This window comes from Haliotis cracherodii, unplaced genomic scaffold (assembly GCF_022045235.1).
Source record: "Haliotis cracherodii isolate W230 unplaced genomic scaffold, xgHalCrac1.p SCAF_1, whole genome shotgun sequence".
NCBI classification, from domain to species: Eukaryota; Metazoa; Mollusca; class Gastropoda; order Lepetellida; family Haliotidae; genus Haliotis; species Haliotis cracherodii.
In genome coordinates this window covers 73,630,148-73,651,885 of record NW_027266264.1, presented here as the reverse complement: position 1 = coordinate 73,651,885, position 21,738 = coordinate 73,630,148, and the positions used below count along the sequence as shown (strand labels likewise).

General features: G+C 41.6%; 1 protein-coding gene across 1 annotated transcript; it reads right to left on the bottom strand.

The window, feature by feature from the left end:
• Positions 1 to 1,484: 1,484 nt before the first annotated feature.
• Positions 1,485 to 19,032, bottom strand: LOC139468396 (solute carrier organic anion transporter family member 2B1-like). The gene is made up of 10 exons (XM_071250345.1): positions 19,002 to 19,032; positions 13,409 to 14,127; positions 10,892 to 10,978; positions 9,646 to 9,843; positions 6,066 to 6,230; positions 5,614 to 5,791; positions 4,354 to 4,486; positions 3,266 to 3,420; positions 2,491 to 2,555; positions 1,485 to 1,817 (listed from the first exon to the last, which is right to left on the bottom strand). The coding sequence occupies exons 1-10, from the start codon at positions 19,019 to 19,021 to the stop codon at positions 1,564 to 1,566; spliced, it is 1,974 nt and encodes a 657-aa protein (XP_071106446.1). The 5' UTR covers positions 19,022 to 19,032; the 3' UTR covers positions 1,485 to 1,563.
• Positions 19,033 to 21,738: the final 2,706 nt, after the last annotated feature.

Here is a 21,738-nt window from a genome sequence, read left to right as displayed (position 1 = left end):
TGTCAAACACCACAACCAATAAACAATCTGTTTAGACCCCTGACACACAAATTACACCCTCAATAACATATCAGTCAAGACAAATTTAAACACACAGTGTTGAACTGCCTTAAAGTAATGTATCTCTTAGTGGAATGGATTGCTTTCAGCAAGGTGCCTGATTTTTTGTTTTTGTTTCTGGACGCTCTATGTGGGACTTCTTGGTCACTTCAAGGGGGAACTGGGCACTGTGTTTTAGCCAATTAAAAACATGTTTACAGTTGTAGCTCCTCCTAATTTAAGGCGTATTGAGGAAGCTTAGTGTTCGGTGATAACAGGAATCATAACAAGTGGCCCCTCCTCCCCATAAGACGAAGCTCATGCTTTTGTGAACTATTTTTATCCTGTGAAAGAATATTTTGAGGTCACGTGAGGTCACAGTCTATACAGTGTATGGACATTTTAAAAAAATATTTTGATAAATAGACATATGTGGACATGAAATCTACATGAAAGCGTAACATGTTTATATACTTGTCTTACGAGGCGACTAACGGGATCGGGTGGTCAGGCTAACTGACTTGGTTGATGCATGTCATCTTATCCCAATTTCGTGGATCGATGCTCATGATGTCAATCGCTGCATTGTCTGGTCCAGACTCGATTATTTGGGAGGAAAGTGATGCAGGTCTCCGACGTTTACCACTTCGGTGAAACCCACGAGCACGGGGCAAACCTAGAAACATAATCGGGGCGAACCGGGATTCGAACCCACAATCATAGGGTTCTGGCGTGCCCAAGGGACGCAATTCAGCACAGCGAATCGCGGCGCCTTAGACGACTGGGCCACCCGTGCCCCCAGGTATATTTATGAAACCCAAATCAATCTAAATAAGAGAAAAGCAAGTCCAGCGTGCTGAAAGATTATTATTTTATTTCACAAAAATGTAAAATAGACTTATTTTGACAACAATGTATTTGGCAAATGTACTTTGAACTTAAAAGGATGAAAATAAGAAAACGAAAGAGTTTTTGAAACCACTTGGTTGTAGACCCGTCACGATCCGGGGTAGAACAGGTCTTCAGCAACCCATGCCAAAAGGCGGCTATGCTTGTAGTAAGAGGCGACTAACGGAATCGGGTGGTCAGACTCGCTGATTTGGTTGATGCATGTTATCGATCCAAGTTGCGTGGATCGATGCTCATGATGTCAATCACTGGATTGTCTGGTCCAGACCCGATTCTTTACAGACCGCCGTCATATAGCCGGAATATTGCTGAGTGCGGCGTTAAACAACAAACACACAAACAAAACTTGGTTGTATTATGAGCTTCTTTCATAATCAGTGCACACTTACATCTACAAACGAACATGCAGATGTACACAACAATATATCAAACGCATTTAATGATTAAACTACCTTTTGATTGAATATAGATTAAAATTAGCAACGCAACATTCCAATGTAAATTTTTGTAAAAATATTAATTTTGTCATGCCGAAATATTCCCATCATAGTGAATGTATCAAAAAACACTGTATACCCATTATAAGTGAACATCCTTAAAGAAGGACTTCTTTTCTCAAAGACGTGTATTAATTGTTTCATTGTTACCCGATAATTCATTCTGTTTCATTTCGAACCGGGCAATCAAAAACGCAATTACGAAAACACAGGCTGCGGTTGTGCGGAGACCGACGTTCATGCCAATCACCTTCATGCGCAGATCAACAATATCATACACGGCGCACGAGCCGCGCGCGCCGCGCGTGAAGTTCCAGAGTTTGCAGGTCGTGTCGATCACCTTGCCATACACAATTGGCGCCGGAAAGAAACCTTAAGTGATAAAAAGGTTGTTATATATTTCTATCCTAATCAACAATAAGTTAAGAAATTACAATTAAATTTCTCAAGCTCAATCATCCGCCAAAATAGTTATGGAGGAAAAGTCTGCAGATTTGTATATTCATAATTTCTGTTTTTATTTACAGATTTAAGAATGTCATAGTACCATAGCCAGTTTCAGGTAATTGGTGTATTAAAGGCTATTTTCTATCTGTACTTAATTTTCTTACATATAAAAAACAAAAAGCATAAGTCCAATGGGAAAAGTGTATATATAACCTCATTTTGGAATTCGACGCATCCAACGTTTATTTAGAAAAAAATAATAAAATAACAGTTGATAATTGATATTGTAAATATTTATAAGTCGTCAATGATATGTATATTTGTCAAAGAGAGCCATGTCAAAAAGCGAGAATGATGCTATGTGATGTTCATAGTTCATGTCCCCATTATTGTGTCCCCCCGCCGTCATATTGCAGGAATATTGCTCAAAGCGGCATAAACCCATAATCACTTAAGCTCAGATCACCTGGTAAACTGGCGTATGGAAACATAAAAGGTATCACGTTTTCTATTTGTATTCCACCGACGTTATCGATGAAGACACGTGCAATGATTTCGAGTGGTCGTCGATAAACATTGATACACACACTCTACTTACCCAACAAAGATATTGTAAAACTGAGAATCCCAATAGCCATAGCTTTATCGTCGTCTCTAACAGTCCTGTAAGTAGAAGCGATAAAACGTCAACGCCAGAGAACAACTGATGATTCGCCGAAACAGAATCCATTGGTCGTAAAATGAGTGAGTGAGTTTGGTTTAACGCCGCTTTCAACAGTATTCCAGTCATATCACGGCGTGTCAGCTTAATGTGGGAGGGAAGCCCGAAGTGATGCAGGTCTCAGACGTTTACCGCTTCGGTGAAACCCACGAGCACGGGTATGGTGCTGACAAACCTAGAAACATAATCGATGCGAACCGGGATTCGAACCCACAATCATAGGTTTCTGGCGTGCCTAAGGGACGCAACTCCGCACAGTGAATCGCGGCGCCTTAGACGACTGGGCAACCCATGCCCCCTCCATTTGGTGTAAAATGCAAACTACAGGTGAAAAGTATCTGAAATCCCCGCTAAAAGCAGGGTACGTCCATTCTACCTTTCCGACTACAAGCATATTATATGCATGCATTTATGAATCACTACCAATCAATGGGATTTTATCGACCAAAAAGATTGTACCCGAAAAAAATATAATTATGCTTAAAACTGTTTAAAAAATAAAGAAATTGTCAGCCACAAAAAAACAGAGCCTTTTTTAAAAAAATATTTAGACTTGTATTTTTAATTAAAACAAATATCTGGGGTTTTTTTATCTGTAGCTGAAATACTTTCTGGTCTCAGAGTACGGTATTTTTGTATCGCCCTACTGTACCTCAGCATGATGATATAAGCCGGGATGATTGTCAACGTCCCCACCAGCCCGTAGACTACCGTCGTGATGATGTATGGGTAGAGGAAGGGGCAGCCGGAGTCACACTGGCCTGGTGTCACACCACCCTCCGACTCCATGGAACAGTCGACATAAGCCTGAAGATGTAACAGTGTGACTACAGTTGACTCGAACGCTGGAATGCTGGTTAACTCGATATAAATCCTGATACATCCAATCAAGTCTCAGAAGCCCAATTTGTTTCATAAATATTCAAATGGTTGATCACGAAAGCACCGAGTAAAAGTTATACTACCTTGTAAATGTTTTGCACGGCTCAAGCTGCGACCATGCGTATTCCAGGTGGATCAAGCATACAAATGACTGACATCGCGAGCAGCTATCAGTTTCATCGATCAGGTATCATGACACGCAATTGCCAGGATACCACCACCCGATCCCCAATTAGAGAAACAAGGAATATACTCTGCCCATGGCACTTGGACGATGTTATACTAAAATATGAACTGGTAAATGTGCTTTTAGGGCATGCCCATTTCAAGGCTAATTTAGAAATATATTTGCTTAAAAAGCCAAAACTTACTTCAATTACCATACGATTTTATACCGGATTTTGTGTTTTCTCTCAGAAAGAATCTTATCTCATCTAGAGACCGCCCAAAGTTGTTACGTAGCAAAAATCACGAAATACACATGTTAGACAAGAATGGACAAATGGTGCCGTTGTACAAAACAACCTTAGCCCTAAGTCTGCCGTAAGGTATGGGAGTTACGATCACCTTAGCTCAAATATCGTTTTGTACAACGACGCCTTGGTTAATTGCGAGTAATTGTACCCCGTTAATCATAAAGCTGGAATATTGCAGAATACGACGTTAGCATAAACAAACAAACAAAGATCCAGAAGGAGAACACACACACACACACACACACACACACACACACACACACACACACACACACACACACACACACACACACAGAGAGAGAGGGGGAGGGGGGGGGGGATGTTTTATAATGCTGGATGCGCCCTTGACTGTGTCTGAGAGCAACAGAAAGTGAGAACCCACTGTCTCGTTTTGGACGCGACATCCCGCGTGACACGGTGAGAAGTACGTTTCTCCGGAGACAGCACCGCACACAGGCAGGAACCTGACCCCCTCACAGTCACAGTCAGCCGTTGCGTTGCCTGACATCATGGATCTAAACAGTCAAACATCAGTGAATAGCTATGTAAGAATATAATACCTAGATCAAACGCGATATTTTTACCTCCCCAAAACATTACATTACACACAAAACCTTACATACATATAGACAAAAAACAACACCTAACTATTAATGTCGCTCAAATTAAGTCCAGCTTATATTGGCTTCATTCATCGTTGGCATCTTGGTATATGTGAACACAAGGAAAAGACGATTAAAAAGATTTGTGTCTTAGTGAAGTGAGGTGAATTGGCGTTTACCATCACGTTCAAGATTATTGCACTTATCTAGCGGAGTGTGTGTACGTGTTTGTGTGACTGCTTGTAATAGCCCGGACTAATGCCGGCCCTCTAATGCTAGCCCACTGAGATACCATACCGCAGTTTAACATGGATAGCCACTCAGGCACAGAGTCGACCAGTCCCCCCACCCCCTTCCCCTCATGCGTAACATTGTGGAAGCAGTGGTGTTACGTTGTCCACATTGTGGAAGCAGTGTTGTTACGTTTAGCACATTGTCGAAGCAGTGTTGTTACGTTTAGCACCTTGTGAAAGCAGTGTTGTTACGTTTAGCACATTGTGGAAGCAGTGTTGTTACGTTGTGCACCTTGTGGAAGCAGTGTTGTTGTGTTGTGCACCTTGTGGGAGCAGTGTTGTTACGTTTAGCACATTGTGGAAGCAGTGTGGTTACGTTGTGCACCTTGTGAAAGCAGTGTTGTTACGTTGTGCGCCTTGTGGAAGCAGTGTTGTTGCGTTGTGCACCTTGTGGAAGCAGTGTTTTGCGTTGTGCACCTTGTGGAAGCAGTGTTGTTACGTTGTGCACCTTTTGGAAGCAGTGTTGTTACGCCATGCATTTTGTGGAAGCAGTGTTCTTACGTTGTAAACATTGCAGAAGCAGTGTTGTTACGTTCAGCACATTGTGGAAGCAGTGTTGTTACGTTGTGCACCTTGTGGAAGCAGTGTTGTTGCGTTGTGCACCTTTTGGAAGCAGTGTTGTTACGCCATGCATATTGTGGAAGCAGTGTTGTTACGCTGTGCATATTGTGGAAACAGTGATTTTTGTTCTGCATATTATTGAAACAAAATTGATTGTTTGAAAATATGAAGTAAGATCGCACTAACAGTCCATTGATTTTCGTGTTTTCACAACCGAAGATGAAGTTGAGTGCTTCCAAAGTGACAGCCACGGTACACGCCCCCACGACAAACTTGAGGCATCCCTGGGGATTCAAGCGGAACCTTGACGTCAAGAATCCACCTAGGAATGTTCCCAGGCCAAGGGAGACAGCGGCCTGCACGCCTGTGAAAGTGGGACGGAACGTTTCCTTAAATGCTTGAATAAATAGTCGTGTCTATTTACCTCGCCACGTCCCATAAAGCCGATTGTCAGGGCCGGGTACTAGCATTACACAGGACAATTTGAACCAGTGACTCTATCAAGTATGAAATCAGTGTTCACTTATTAGTTTTAGATTAGTTGCTTGACAAATGTTCTACACTCTGCACTGTATTAAAAGAGGAAAAATATAGAATAAGAAAAAGTCACGTTCAACTGTCACTTAACCCAGTCCTACCTAGCATAACGTTAACTTGCCACGATGGAATCGCGAACACTGTCTCTATGTACTTTGGGCCGAACGCGACGTATCCGCCCACGGTGAAGTTGATGCAAGTGATGCCGCACAAGGAGCAGGTGTAGATGGGGTTCCGCAGTACCCGCAGCACCGACGCCGGCATGTCTGCAACAAGGAGGACATGCAGGACACTGAAGTTGTTTTACTCAACGCAATATTCAGGCTTTCAAGGTGGCCTGTAAAGAACATATTGATATTTGATATTCTGTGTATGTGGATGTGGGTGTTGGTGTTGGTGTTGGTGTTGGTGTTGGTGTTGGTGTGGGAGTGGGAGTGGGAGTGGGAGTGGGTGCGGGTGTGGGTGTGGGTAGTGGCATGACTTTTATCGCCTGTTAAAAAAAGTTGCCTGCCACAAAAATTACATTGTTGCAAGGTGTTTTTCTTTAAAAGATCCAGGTTCATAGCTGAATTTAAAAACAAAAATATGTCTGGTCTGTAGATATTGCTGAAAAATATCTTATCTCAATACAAAATGCACGTCACTCATTTCAACAAAGTCAGACAGCTCTCACATTGTAACACAGTCAAATCGTTTACACATTGTAAAACTGTCAGTTACGTCACTCATTGCAACACTGTGACCTCAAGCATTGTAACACAGTCCGTAATCACACGTTGTAACACAGTCAATAATGTCACACATCTTAACACAGCTAGTAACGTAACATGTTCTAACACAGCTAGTAACGTCACAAGTTGCAACAGTCAATAATGTCACACGTTGTAACATAGTCCGTAATGTCACACGTTGTAACACAGTCCGTAACGTCACACGTTGTAACACAGTCCGTAATGTCACACGATGTAACAAAGTCCGTAATGACACACGTTGTAACACAGTCCGTAATGTCACACGTTGTAACAAAGTCCGTAATGTCACACGTTGTAACACAGTCAGTAATGTCACACGCTGTAACACAGCTAGTAACGTCACAAGTTGCAACAGTCAATAATGTCACACGTTGTAACACAGTCCGTAATGTCACACGTTGTAACACAGCTAGTAACGTCACACGTTGTAACACAGTCAGTAATGTAACACATTGTAACACAGCTAGTAACGTCACACGTTGTAACACAGTCAGTAATGTAATACATTGTACCACAGCTAGTAACGTCACGCGTTGTAACACAGTCAGTAATGTAACACATTGTAACACAGCTAGTAACGTCACGCGTTGTAACACAGTCAGTAATGTAACACATTGTAACACAGCTAGTAACGTCACACGTTATAACACAGCTAGTAACGTCATGCGTTGTAACACAGTAAGGTCACGCGTTGTAACACAGTCAGTAATGTAACACATTGTAACACATCTAGTAACGTCACACGTTATAACAGTCAGTAATGTAACACACTGTAACACAGCTAGTAACGTCACACGTTATAACACAGCTAGTAAGGTCACACGTTGTAACACAGTCAGTAATGTAACACATTGTAACACAGCTAGTAACGTCACACGCTGTAACACAGCTAGTAACGTCACACGTTGTAACACAGTCAGTAATGTAACACACTGTAACACAGCTAGTAACGTCACACGTTATAACACAGCTAGTAACGTCACGCGTTGTAACACAGTCAGTAATGTAACACATTGTAACACAGCTAGTAACGTCACGCGTTGTAACACAGTCAGTAATGTAACACATTGTAACACAGCTAGTAACGTCATGCGTTGTAACACAGTCAGTAATGTAACACATTGTAACACAGCTAGTAACGTCACACGTTGTAACACAGCTAGTAACGTCACGTGTTGTAACACAGTCAGTAATGTAACACAGCTAGTAACGTCACACGTTGTAACACAGCTAGTAACGTCACGCGTTGTAACACAGTAACGTCACGCGTTGTAACACAGTCAGTAATGTAACACATTGTAACACATCTAGTAACGTCACACGTTATAACAGTCAGTAATGTAACACATTGTAACACAGCTAGTAACGTCACACGTTATAACACAGCTAGTAAGGTCACGCGTTATAACACAGCTAGTAACGTCATGCGTTGTAAATCAGTCAGTTATGTAACACATTGTAACACAGCTAGTAACGTCACACGTTGTAACACAGTCAGTAATGTAACACACTGTAACACAGCTAGTAACGTCACACGTTATAACACAGCTAGTAACGTCACGCGTTGTAACACAGTCAGTAATGTAACACATTGTAACACAGCTAGTAACGTCACACGTTGTAACACAGCTAGTAACGTCACAAGTTGTAACATGCATATATTTATTGTATGTCCGTGCTTGAGAATTAATGCTGACACGACATTCTAACATGCATGACGCATCTTAATAAATCATGGCCCATTTTAAGCATGCTTGACCTGGGTTAGAGTGACGTTTGGAGTGATTATATTGAAAAGTCGGTCATGTTGAGAAGAATGCTCGTTTTGTTTGCTTAGCGATACCAGTGTACTCGTACATGTCTTTGTTGATAACCGTGTTTTCAAACGGTGAACCTTGTTTGTAATATTTTTTTACGAATTAGTTTGGAATGAAAGGACGTTGTAGGATATGGGCACTTTGGGGCTTTCTTGAAAAGTCAAATTTTACCCAAACCAATAACACAAACAAACCCTCCATTCTCTTACCAATAACACAAACCCTCAATACCTAATTCAATAACACAAACTATCTATACCCAAACTAATAACACCAAATCATATATTTAAAAAAACAACGCAAGAGAATCATCACACTCGATTAACTGCCCAAAACACATTCCAGTAGGCGTAAAAGGCAAAATAGTGATGAAAAAATCAGGAAGAACACCAGGTGTTCTCGAAAAAGGTAAGCCGGGAGCATACCACACACTTTGCATATTCAAAACAACACACAAAAAAGCTAAAAGTTAGCAGACCTCACTTATGCCCCGACCTCAACTCCAACATATTTCTAAGTTAAAAAAACATGAAAACAATCCAGAAAATATACTTATCGAAATCAAACTTTGCACTTCACCTCTCCCCCTGGTATAGAAGCTGTACTCACAATTGGAAATGAATCCATAAAGTAGTTTTCAAGTTACACGTCACACAAATGTTGAAGTAATAAAAACATTCTAAGTTCAATACATGAAAAACATCATATTTTTTTCAGAAAATACACATCTAAAACTCAAACATCGTACTGCACCCTCGTTTTGGTATATAAAGTTTTCACAAAGTGTGAAAAGAATCTATACAGTAGTTTTCAAGTTCACAAGGTCAAGGTCACACCTAAAATCTACTTTTAGGTCGGGGTTATAATAAACCCTACAAACCCCAACCAAAATGTAGCTCCATTCCCAAACCGAAAAACCTTGTCAACATCTTGAGAACACCAACCGTCAACATCCCAAATTCACAGCGTCACTAGATATGCCTTGACACTTAACATAGACATCAACATACACACACACACAAGACGATACACCATTTACCCACTAACCGACACCCAACACCTCTTATTGAAAACCAAATTTACCTCGATTACCTCCATCGGACAATTTGTACCTTTAATCTTTTCACATAAACTTTCTTCCTTGTGTTCATGATCGTCAGCCTCAGTTTGTGTCTCTTTCCAGGACGTCTTCATTCTCCGGGGGTAGAAGAACAGGGGGAGAGCCAGCACCATGGCAATGGAGCCGAACACCAAGAAACCCAGCCACCACGCCCCAATCCAGCGAGGGTCAGTCTGCGTCAGTAACGTGTCTGGGGACGATATTAACCCAAAATCAACTTCATACACCATTTCCATTTCCAACAGACATCTCTGCATGTCGATTGTACGATTCCGACTATATCATGAGAATCTTTTATAAATCACTATCAACCGGTGGCATCCGTCAGAAACACATGCAAAGGCATGTCAATTGTTCACCTGAATAAACACGGGAATATATGTTACAAGTCAAATAGGGGAATCGCATTGGACATCATGTTTGTCACCGATGGCGTCAAATTTGGAGGGGCGGTCGGGTAGCCAAGTGGTTAAAGTGTTCGCTCGTCACGCCAAAGACCCGGGTTCGATTCCCGACATGGGTACAATGTGTGAAGCCCATTTCTGGTGTCCCCCGCCTTGATATTGCTGGAATATTGCCAAAAGCGGCGTAAAACCATACTCACTCACTCACTCACTCAAATTTGGAAATGTCCTATATATGTCTACCATAAAACTTTTTGAAGGCTTTACTAAGGCCTTGAATGTTGTAACCAAAATCAAACAACTTCTAAACACTTTTCATTTCATGTTAGCAGTCACTATCTTGTTGTAACGGCGTTAAAGGGGACCTAGGGTCAGGTAATTTGGCAGCACTCGCAAATCATTTTGTCTCCTGCTACATCATATTCATCGATAATGATTACATGCAGAGAATGTGTCTCAGTTCGAAATGAGCTTTGATTACCCGCTTAGGCATAGACTGTAGATGGTTGCCAGACTGTGAACCATAGCATATCTCTATAAGGCCACTTGCTCACTTAATCACAGTCATCCTATAATGAAATCTGGCTCTGAAAAGCACACTGTGTTTGTCGTGGATGACAAACGAGGATCGGGTGGTTACAATGTTTGAACTGGCTAATAGTGACATCGTGACCCGACAATGTGAATCGTTGATCCTTCTATCAAGTATGGTCCTTCTATCAAGTTTGTTCAGCCCAGCGTCAATAAATTACCGGCGTGCTACAGATGGAATACACACTCACTCACTCACTCACTCACTCATTCACTCACTATTGGTCGTGACTACAACCGTACCCTTCAGGTCTACAGGTATCCTGCTGAATACGCCTCCAACTGCAAACGACAAGGCAGGGCCGAACAGGGTCAGTGTCGTTATCACACCTGTGAACACATGAATATAACAACCTGCATTAGAGGAACAGCGTCAGTGACGTCATCACACCTGTGAACACATGAAGATTACAACCTGCATTAGAGGAACAGCGTCAGTGTCGTCATCACACCTGTGAACACATGAAGATTACAACCTGCATTAGAGGAACAGCGTCAGTGTCGTCTTCACACCTGTGAACACATGAAGATTACAACCTGCATTAGAGGAACAGGGTCAGTGACGTCTTCACACCTGTGAACACATGAAGATTACAACCTGCATGAGAGGAACAGCGTCAGTGACGTCTTCACACCTGTGAACACATGAAGATTACAACCTGCATGAGAGGAACAGCGTCAGTGACGTCTTCACACCTGTGAACACATGAAGATTACAACCTGCATTAGAGGAACAGCGTCAGTGACGTCATCACACCTGTGAACACATGAAGATTACAACCTGCATTAGAGGAACAGCGTCAGTGACGTCTTCACACCTGTGAACACATGAAGATTACAACCTGCATTAGAGGAACAGCGTCAGTGTCGTCTTCACACCTGTGAACACATGAAGATTACGACCTGCATTAGAGGAACAGCGTCAGTGACGTCTTGTCACCTGTGAACACATGAAGATTACAACCTGCATTAGAGGAACAGGGTCAGTGACGTCTTCACACCTGTGAACTCATGAAGATTACAACCTGCATTAGAGGAACAGGGTCAGTGACGTCTTCACACCTGTGAACACATGAAGATTACAACCTGCATTAGAGGAACAGCGTCAGTGTCGTCTTCACACCTGTGAACACATGAAGATTACGACCTGCATTAGAGGAACAGCGTCAGTGACGTCTTCACACCTGTGAACACATGAAGATTACGACCTGCATTAGAGGAACAGCGTCAGTGACGTCTTCACACCTGTGAACACATGAAGATTACAACCTGCATTAGAGGAACAGGGTCAATGTCGTCATCACACCTGTGAACACATGAAGATTACGACCTGCATTAGAGGAACAGCGTCAGTGTCGTCTTCACACCTGTGAACACATTAAGATTACAACCTGCATTACAGGAACAGGGTCAATGTCGTCATCACACCTTTGAACACATGAAGATTACGACCTGCATTAGAGGAACAGCGTCAGTGACGTCATCACACCTGTGAACACATTAAGATTACGACCTGCATTAGAGGAACAGCGTCAGTGACATCATCACACCTTTGAACACATGAAGATTACAACCTGCATTAGAGGAACAGCGTCAGTGACGTCATCACACCTGTGAACACATTAAGATTACGACCTGCATTAGAGGAACAGCGTCAGTGACGTCATCACACCTGTGAACACATCAAGATTACAACCTGCATTAGAGGAACAGGGTCAATGGCAATTAAATCCACGGTTTTGATATAGATATCTATATTTCATTACTACCTACACTGGCAACAATAATTAAGCAACACCAGGGTGTTTTGTCAGGGTAAATTCAATCTGGATGACGTACGAAGAAACCATAGCAACCGCTCTTCGATATCTTCACATTAAAATTCACTTATTACTGCATCTTATGAATTATTGAATTATATACTGTTAAAAAGTACTATATTGTTCCTCCAAACGCAATAAAGTAAGAAAGATAGTGTTGACGTCATGATATAAGTTTCTGATAACACCTATCGATTAAATATCACTGTTTCATCGTGAATATTACATGATTGATATAAATGGATATAATCCACAAGTCAGATAAAAGTTGAAACGTCATCTACCTGTAAAAAAACAACATGAAAAAATCAAATATGATTGGGAATATGATCAATGTTTTAGCTAGATCAGTTTATTCGCGGAAGTGAACGGCAAGATACGTCTAGACTAAAGTAATGCATGCATCGCATCGGACCAAGGGCAGTATAGCCGCACAAGATACTAGTAACTATTTGTGAAAAAGATGCAAAGTGAAGTTTTTGTGGATAAATCCAGGGTGTAGCTGTCGGTAGATTCGAAGATGGGTTTGTCTGTACCAGTGTCGGGAACTGAACCCGGGCCTATAACTTGGTACTTGGCTTAGCCTTAGAAACAGTCTTCAAACTGCTTGGTCACACATGGTCTTCGCTGTGTAAGTTTTTTTGTTTGTTTGTTTGTTTGTTTAACGCCGCACTCAGCAATATTCCAGCCATACGGCGGTCTGTAAGTTATCGATTCTCGACCAGACAAGCCAGTGATTAACATTTTTTTATCAGCGATCCACGCAATTGGGATACGATGACATGCATCAACCGAGTCAGCGAACATGACTACCCGATCCCGTTAGTCGCCTCTTACGACAAGCATTGGGTAAGAAGGGGTTTGAAGGGTACTATTGCATAGATGTTAACAACAATTTTATAAAAACTACACTCAGCTTTGTAAATAAATGTTTCCTCACCCAAAAACAATCCTGTTTTTTTCTGGTCGCTTACGTTGTTATCAATATACAACGCTGACAACGGCGTTTTGGGCGACTTGCACATCCCCTGAACTATGAGGCTAGTAGCGATGATATATATCACCCACTGACTGGACCCGGTAGAATTTGTGTCGGCGACTGAGTATGTCTCGTTCTGTCTCGTGGTACTTCCCTTCTGTGTGCACAGATATTCCTCGCCATCGTCTGACGAAGAATTACTGCCGCTGATGCCGCTAGGTAGAGACATGGGTTCAATTAACTGTGAAAGACTGCAAGCAATACCTGCAATTCCATAGATTATCGCGGCTACTGCCAAGATTCGAGGTACATGCCCTTTCCTCCCGAAATGGCTGGTAAATAAAACTGTGGAGAGAAACCCGATGTCATTGCAACTTACGAGAAACCCACTGTCGGTACTGCTTAAACCAAACTGTTTTTCAAGGGTTGTGATTTGGGTGGAGATATATGTTGACAAAGTTTGAAGAAAAAGGGAGACCACTCCTGCTGTTGCTGTGAAGGACGCAATGTTTGCACAGCGCTGGAGGCTGTGGGGAGTACATGCCCCTATACCACACTTCGTGTCCACGTCACATGACTTCGGCGGCTTCCTAGGTAAGGTCTCGTCCGGTTTTATGTCCAGTTCGTATTTCACTTTCGGAACAGGCAGTCCATTTTGGGTTTTCCTTTCTGTCGCCATTCTGAAATGAAATAATAGTTTGCTTGAAATTCAAATTTCAATTCGTGTTTATTTCATTTATAATGAAATACACACAAGAACACTACAACCTTATACAAGGAAGATAAGAGCGTCACTGTATGTTGTTTTACAAAAGGACGATAAAAGCGTCGTTCCATGTTGTCTTGGAAGATATGAACGTCATTGCATTTTATCTTACACAAGAAGGACAGAGCGTCATTGTCTTCTGTCTTCCACTTGGAAGATAAGAACGTCATTGCATTTAATCTTACACAAGAAAGACAGAGCGTCATTGTCTTCTGTCTTCCACTTGGAAGATAAGAACGTCATTGCATTTTATCTTACACAAGAAGGACAGAGCGTCATTGTCTTCTGTCTTCCACTTGGAAGATAAGAACGTCATTGCATTTAATCTTACACAAGAAAGACAGAATGTCATTGTCTTCTGTCTTCCACTTGGAAGATAAGAACGTCATTGCATTTTATCTTACGCAAGAAAGACAGAGCGCCATTGTCTTCTGTCTTCCACTTGGAAGATAAGAACGTCATTGCATTTAATCTTACACAAGAAAGACAGAGCGTCATTGTCGTCTGTCTTCCACTTGGAAGATAAGAACGTCATTGCATTTTATCTTACACAAGAAGGACAAAGCGTCATTGCATGTTGTTTTCCACAAGGAAGACAGGGGCGTATATTTTATAATTTTACACGGACGACATGAGAGTTACGTAGGTCAATAGCGGTGTGTACGGGATTTGACGGGCTGAATGATCTTGTACAGTACGAGTTAGAGGGACACAAACGGTCCCCGTGTAAACAAATACACCGCGATATTGACACCTGCACCGAATTTATCGTTATAAGTTCACAAGTTATCCAAAATTATTTTCGGTGAGGTATTTGTGGGACTGCAAATTATGACAATCAGTGTGGTAACTCGACGTACAAACTGTGTCAATTGTGACTTGACAAGCAAGTGAGGCCACACGTAACCTTATGACGCGATGACATATGTACATAAAGGCTGACCAGGATCGACCCGTCTGTAATACACAATGTTGACAAAAAGCAGCACAGAGCTTCGGTTACCGCAGCTAACCGTATATTCTGGGGACACAGGACTATGGTGGGTTTGAATATCAGATTCGACCTGATCATATTTATTGGTTTTCAGCACAATAACAGTGCTGTTGATTTCGCCAAAGTGTTAAACCACGGTATAGAATCGGTGTACGGCAGATTTGAATTACACCTTCCATTTTGAACGGATTAAATTTAAAGTGGAGGCAATTTGCATGACATACTTCTAGGTTAAATGAACACAAATCTTGTCCACAGTCATGTAATGTTTACTATTTCTCTACATGACTTAAAATATAAACTTTACTGTATACTGTTACAATATCTATCATTTCTGTTTTATTTAAGGGTTTAGTAAAATTATGCAAAATATACACTGAAATCCGACATCATTATCTTTACAACAGAAGATAAAAATGATATTACTCATAAAAACCTATTTCCTAAATAAAAACAACTTAATTCAAAAGTGAAAGGCATGTTGAAGCAAGAAAGCTCAATTTGTTCTCAGGAAGTAGCTTTTAGGACAGAAATGGGTATACCTTAAAAAACGTGTTGGACGAATTCATTTACATTTTAAGCGAATGAACGAATTTTACATTGAACGAGGGTTGCATAACATCTTCACGAATAATTTACAAAATACGATTTATTTTTTTTCACTTTAGAGTAATATGGAACCATTAAAGCCCGATTTCGAATGCTACTACTGTTATCTTATCATTGACCCAATTCAAGAGGTAATAGACGCCCCTAGTCGTGAAGCATACAAGTTTGGTAGACTTTCTTTTTATTCCAATACTGGATAGCAACTGTACCGAGTTTGGATTATGTCTACATTCCATATGCAATATTCAAATCCAGACAAATTGTTTGTTAAGTTGAAGAAAAAATGGTTTTGCAAAATTTTCAATTAGGCAGCATTGACGATGTTACCAATGAGGATCAATCCAGATGTCCTATCCGCAAAAGAAACGTCACCATGGATAGATATATGAGAAACCGTTTTTGTCCAAACACTGTAAACATAAAGTGAAACACAACACTAGCCTTTGGGAAAATGGCATCATTGGTTAGTATCTCGTGTGTCCGCCATTTTCATTGATGACTGCCGTGCATCGTCGAAACATGGAATGGATGAGGCGGTTGATGAAGGCCATGGGCACTTGAGCCCACACTCTGAGGAACGCATGACGCAGTTCAGCTGCAGTTGTCGGCCTTGTTTGGACGTCATTCAGCCGTCTTTGAGTCTTGTCCCAAGGGTGCTCAATGGGATTTAAATCGGGACTGAGGGCAGGCCACTGCCTGAATCTAATGTCATTCTGTGGTAGGAAGTCACTTGTTGCTCTCGCAGTGTGGGCACGGGCGTTATCATACTGAAACTCGTGGTTGCGGCGACGTGCCAAATGAGGTATGGCGTGTGGTCTCAAGACTTGATCAATTTACCGAGCTGCTGTGACACCATTGCCTCTCCCTGGACCGATGTTCTGGAAGACCACAGGGCCGATCCTCTGTGCAAGACCAATTCGATCCCACACCATGATGCTCGGAGAGTCTCTCTCAACAACACAAACATCCGAATTACGTTCCCCACGGCGTCGCCAGACTCTCTCTCTCTCTCTGCCATCTGCTGTTGAGATACAGTAACGGCTCTCGTCTGAGAAGAGGACTCTTCTCCACTGCTGGTGGAGCCAATGCTGGTGCTGTGTTGCCCACTGAGGACGGTCCCGGCGATGACGTGGTGTCAGAATGGGTCCTCGGTCTGGCATGTGACAGTGGAGGTGTCTGATCGTCAATCATCGACGCACGGTGTTCGCACTAATGTGTCGCTGGTGTGTCCCCATGGTCTGTCGAGCAGTTTCCGCAGCAGTAAAAAAAGCGGTCTTGAAGATGCTGTCGCACAATCTTACGATCCTGACGTCGGGTGGGGACCCTTGGTCTTCCATTACGTGGTCGGTCATCTGTAGTATTGGTGGTCTGGTACCGTTAGTGGAGCCTATATATGGTCCTTACGTGGACTGGACATGCATTGGCTACTTGCCGGGCGGTTTGTCCAGCTTGCAATCGTCCAAAGGCTTGATGTCGCTGATTTCTTGTCAAACTTGGCATGTGGTAGCAATTCAATAACGAATAAATGTTATCCGATCTGGGTGGATTTTTATAGGGCAAGAAATGGGGGAACGCATGTGCATTTCAATTTGCACGGAACCCACGTGCATCGGGTTACCGTTGCCGTGATGCGTTTGGGCGATCGGTTTTATTGTCATCTGGTTTGTTTTTGATCATCAAATTTCACTTATAATGTTAATGTTAAATTTTAGAAAATGTGACAAAAAATACCCAGATATTTAAATGACTTTTTATGCAATGTTACTTGGGGTGTCGTTTCTTTTGCGGTTGAGTATATAACTCTGTTGCATCAAATTGAAATAACTTTTAGAGTTTATAACAGATACGTGTATCTCCTTGTCTTCTGTGGTCTGGGGTCCAAAGAAATATCAGTAGCTTTGAAAGGATAGATAAGTGGTTCAAACACTGATGACAGTACAAGGACAATATCCATCTTTTTCTCACAACAACATATAGATTTAGATGGTAATTAACAACACCAATGTTGATCATACCAAAAGAATAAAGCGAATATAACCAAACAAATAAGTATCACAGTTGCAAAAGGCTGTAAGGAAATAAACATGCGTCTACGGTAAACAAGATAATCAAGCACTGAATCAATGCTTGTGCTCACTTCGGTTTCAAAGCTCATGTCTAAGACACTGTTGCCGGTGAAGCCACTGATTTCCATCTCTATGAGTAAAAAAAGATGTGAACAAATTATAATACATCTGTGTAAGGACAGCAGGTAAAATGTTATAAACTCTCAAAAAATGAGGATATGCGATTAAACCGAAATCTCTCACAGCACTACGACCTAATATCTGCACAGTCATAAAGGTGTCTGTCTGATTTCACAATAGGTGAGTCAGGACTGTGGTCGCTGTTAGTTTTTGGACCCACTGGTTATTCAACTACTTTTCAACACAGCACGTGGCATTTCACAACGCGTCTCCGTCCACTGACACCGAACCCTACACCCATGTTATGTCGTCCATACACACGAGGCCACACGTGAGGGGCAATAGTGAACGGAGGTTATTCATACAATGTCAACATGAGATTTTGGCCGTACAAATATCCCTGACGTTATGCCCAAACTGTACACAACATATAAATGTATGACAGTAAGAATTATTTTAGAAGCATTGAATGTTCGTTGCATAACGTTTGGTATTCATGGACAAACGAGTGACATTGCTGACTGCGCACATCAAGGTGGAAATTAAGACTGGGATGAGTCCAAATGTACTACCCGGGTACCCACCATGCTATTACCGACCCTACCCGGATACCTGCTATATTTCTCAAGACTTGGGTGTAAAAAGTCAGATTGGGAATAGTTTGACCGCAGCCCTGGTAAAATGTATTTAGATACACGTATAAAACGATCTGGTCATGCATACACTGAAGTTGACTGAAGTTTTATCATTATTTAAACCTATAAAGGTAAGAAAGAATGGGTGCATAGTTAGAAAGAAATGCGAACAATAATGACTTGTAGTGTAACCATAAAGTTTTAGATATTTTTTGTCATTAAACAATACATCACGTGACTAACCACGGGTCCGGGTAGTCCTGTGGGTACCCGGGTCCTACTCAGGACCCACCCAACCCGAGTACCCGAGTACCCGAGTTAACCGTCCCAGCCCTAGTGGAAATGACCCCAGCTATGTCCTTACCTCTTACAGCGAGTTCTCATCCCAAGATGACCCGCTTATATATGGCCTTCGTCTGTAAGTACTATATTCGTGCTCGTGGATTTCAAACTGATTAACGCTGTGGACCTGCTAGGTGACACAACGCCTAAAAAATCATGCAAGCTCAGCAATTGGACAAAGTGTTTTCGCAATAGAAGTGCAAAGATCTTGTACATGACGTTAAACCCATTTCCTCTCACCTGTTTCCTCTCACTAATTTCACCTTACCCATTCCACCTCACCAGTTTCATCTCACCCGTTTCATCTCACCCATTTCTCTTCAATCATTTCATCTCACCCATTTCACCTCAAACATTTAACCTCAACCATTCCACCTCATCCATATCACCTCAAACATTTCATCTGACCCATTTCCTCTCACCCGTTTCACATCACCCATTTCATCGCATCCATTTCATCTTACCCATTCACGTCAATCATTTCACCTCATCCATTTCGCCTCAACCATTTCACTTTACCCTTTTCATCTCACCCACCTCACCTTAAACATGTCATCTCACCCATTTCACTTCACCTATTTCACCGTAATCATTTCACCTATCCCATTATATCTCACCCATTTCACTTCACCCATTTTATCTCACCTATTTCACATCACCATTTTCATCACACCTTAAAATTTCACCTCACCCATTATATCCCACATATTTTACTTCAACCATTGTATCTCACCTATTTCACATCACCATTTTCATCTTAAAATTTCATATTTCATCTCACACATTTCACCTCATCCATTTTATCTCACCTATTTCACATCACCATTTTATCTCACCTATTTCACATCACCATTTTCATCTCCCCATCTCACCTTAAAATTTCATATTTCATCTCACACGTTTCACCTCATCTATTTAATCTCACCAATCTCACCTTACCCATTTCATCTCACCCATTTCACGACGTATTCCCGTCCTTGTACATCCGACGAAGTAAAGTTTCTCTCGTGAACATTCATTAGCCAGGTTATAAGTGCAAATGCGTGACATACATCAATTCGTAATCCAAGTTTGTTCGGAGTTAGAAACTAGGAGATTGTCAATTTTGAGCTTGTTTTATACTGCCATGTAATACAACATGATGCGGGATTTAGCGCCGTGTAGTGGCTTGTTGAATTACATGGTGGTGACTGATTTCCTAGCCCAGTGTTTTGACATGTCAGTTGACATTCGTCAGATGATAGAACGCTACAAGGTCCATTTTTTAAATAACTATAACGTCCTCTCAAAGAGCCCTAAATTTGATAAACACCTACAATACTGTTCGCTATGTTGTTCGTGACAAGTACTGTACAGGGTAATGGAGACTAATTAATGATTGCTAGATCGTTGCAGGTTTTGTCAGGTAGTAACTTGTTTTGTTTTAACACTGAAACACTCCACGTTTCCCCAACATGACTGAAATTAGGGCTGGGACGGGTACCTCGGGTACCCGGGTCGGGTGGGTACTGAGTAGGACCCGGGTACCGACAGGACTACCCGGACCCGTCGTTAGTCACGTGATATATTGTTTAATGACAAAAATTATCTAGAACTCTCTGGTTACACTACAAGTCACTAATGTTCGCATTTCTTTCTGACTATGCACCCATACCTTCTGAATTTTCATATGGTTGAATAAAGATACAACTTAATTCAGCTTCAGTGTATGAATGTATCTAAATACGTTTTGCCAGGGCTATGTTCAAAATGTTCTCAATCGGACATTTTGAGACATATCCTGAGACCTACAGTGGGTACCCGGGTAGGGTCGGGTAATAGGGGAGAGGATACCCGGGTACGGTCGGGTGATAGGGAGGTGGGTACCCGGGTAGTAAATTTGGACTCTTTCCAGCCCTAACTGAAATACGTTTTTATTTAAAGGAAGTTGGTGAAAATGTGAATTACAAAGAGTCTAAGTTTACTTAATGTCTCGTTTAATACCGCGTTCACATGCACAACATTTACTCACGTGAGTAATTTTGCACATATGTAAGTATGCACACATGTGTATACTTAAAACTACTATGTGTTCACATGAAACTTAACTTGTAAATAGTGAAAGACAACACATATTCATCAGTCTGTTGAAAAGGTTGTTTTCAAATCAAAGTCGAAGAGTTACCTTACAGAAAACTTCACATGAAGCAACATGTGTTTGACTTAATCTGTACACAAATATTTGACACCTTGAAACTCAAAGAAAACATCGTCCACCCATCTCTGAATGTCCGCATAAAGGTTGGTATTGCTGTATACTGACTTCAACTTCAGAACACAGGACTGTTGTGAGGTTGTTTGTAGTTCGCAAATCAACAGGTATATTTTCATTATTTTCTGACGTGGGCATAAACGTTCCCATTGCAACATATACATCCAGCGCAAATCTACATTTACATTTGCACTTACTCCAGACATGATGCAAATTTGATCCTGGTGTAAACAATATGCACACGTGATAAACGCGCTGAAATGATTGTCAGCAATGTGCATCTCAAAACAACATAAAACGTCAGGATCAGTAAGAAAACTCTCCTCACCTTATGCTAAATGCAGTCACACCTCGTTCATCCGTCACGTTTCAAGTCACGTTGAATGTCTTCAGGTGTTTGTGTTGATTCTTTATACACAGGTCTACCAAGTTCATGCTTACTTTGTGTAAACGACTTCAATATAGGCCAATCCTAGTCCATGTCAAGCCCCAAACATGAATTAAGGTT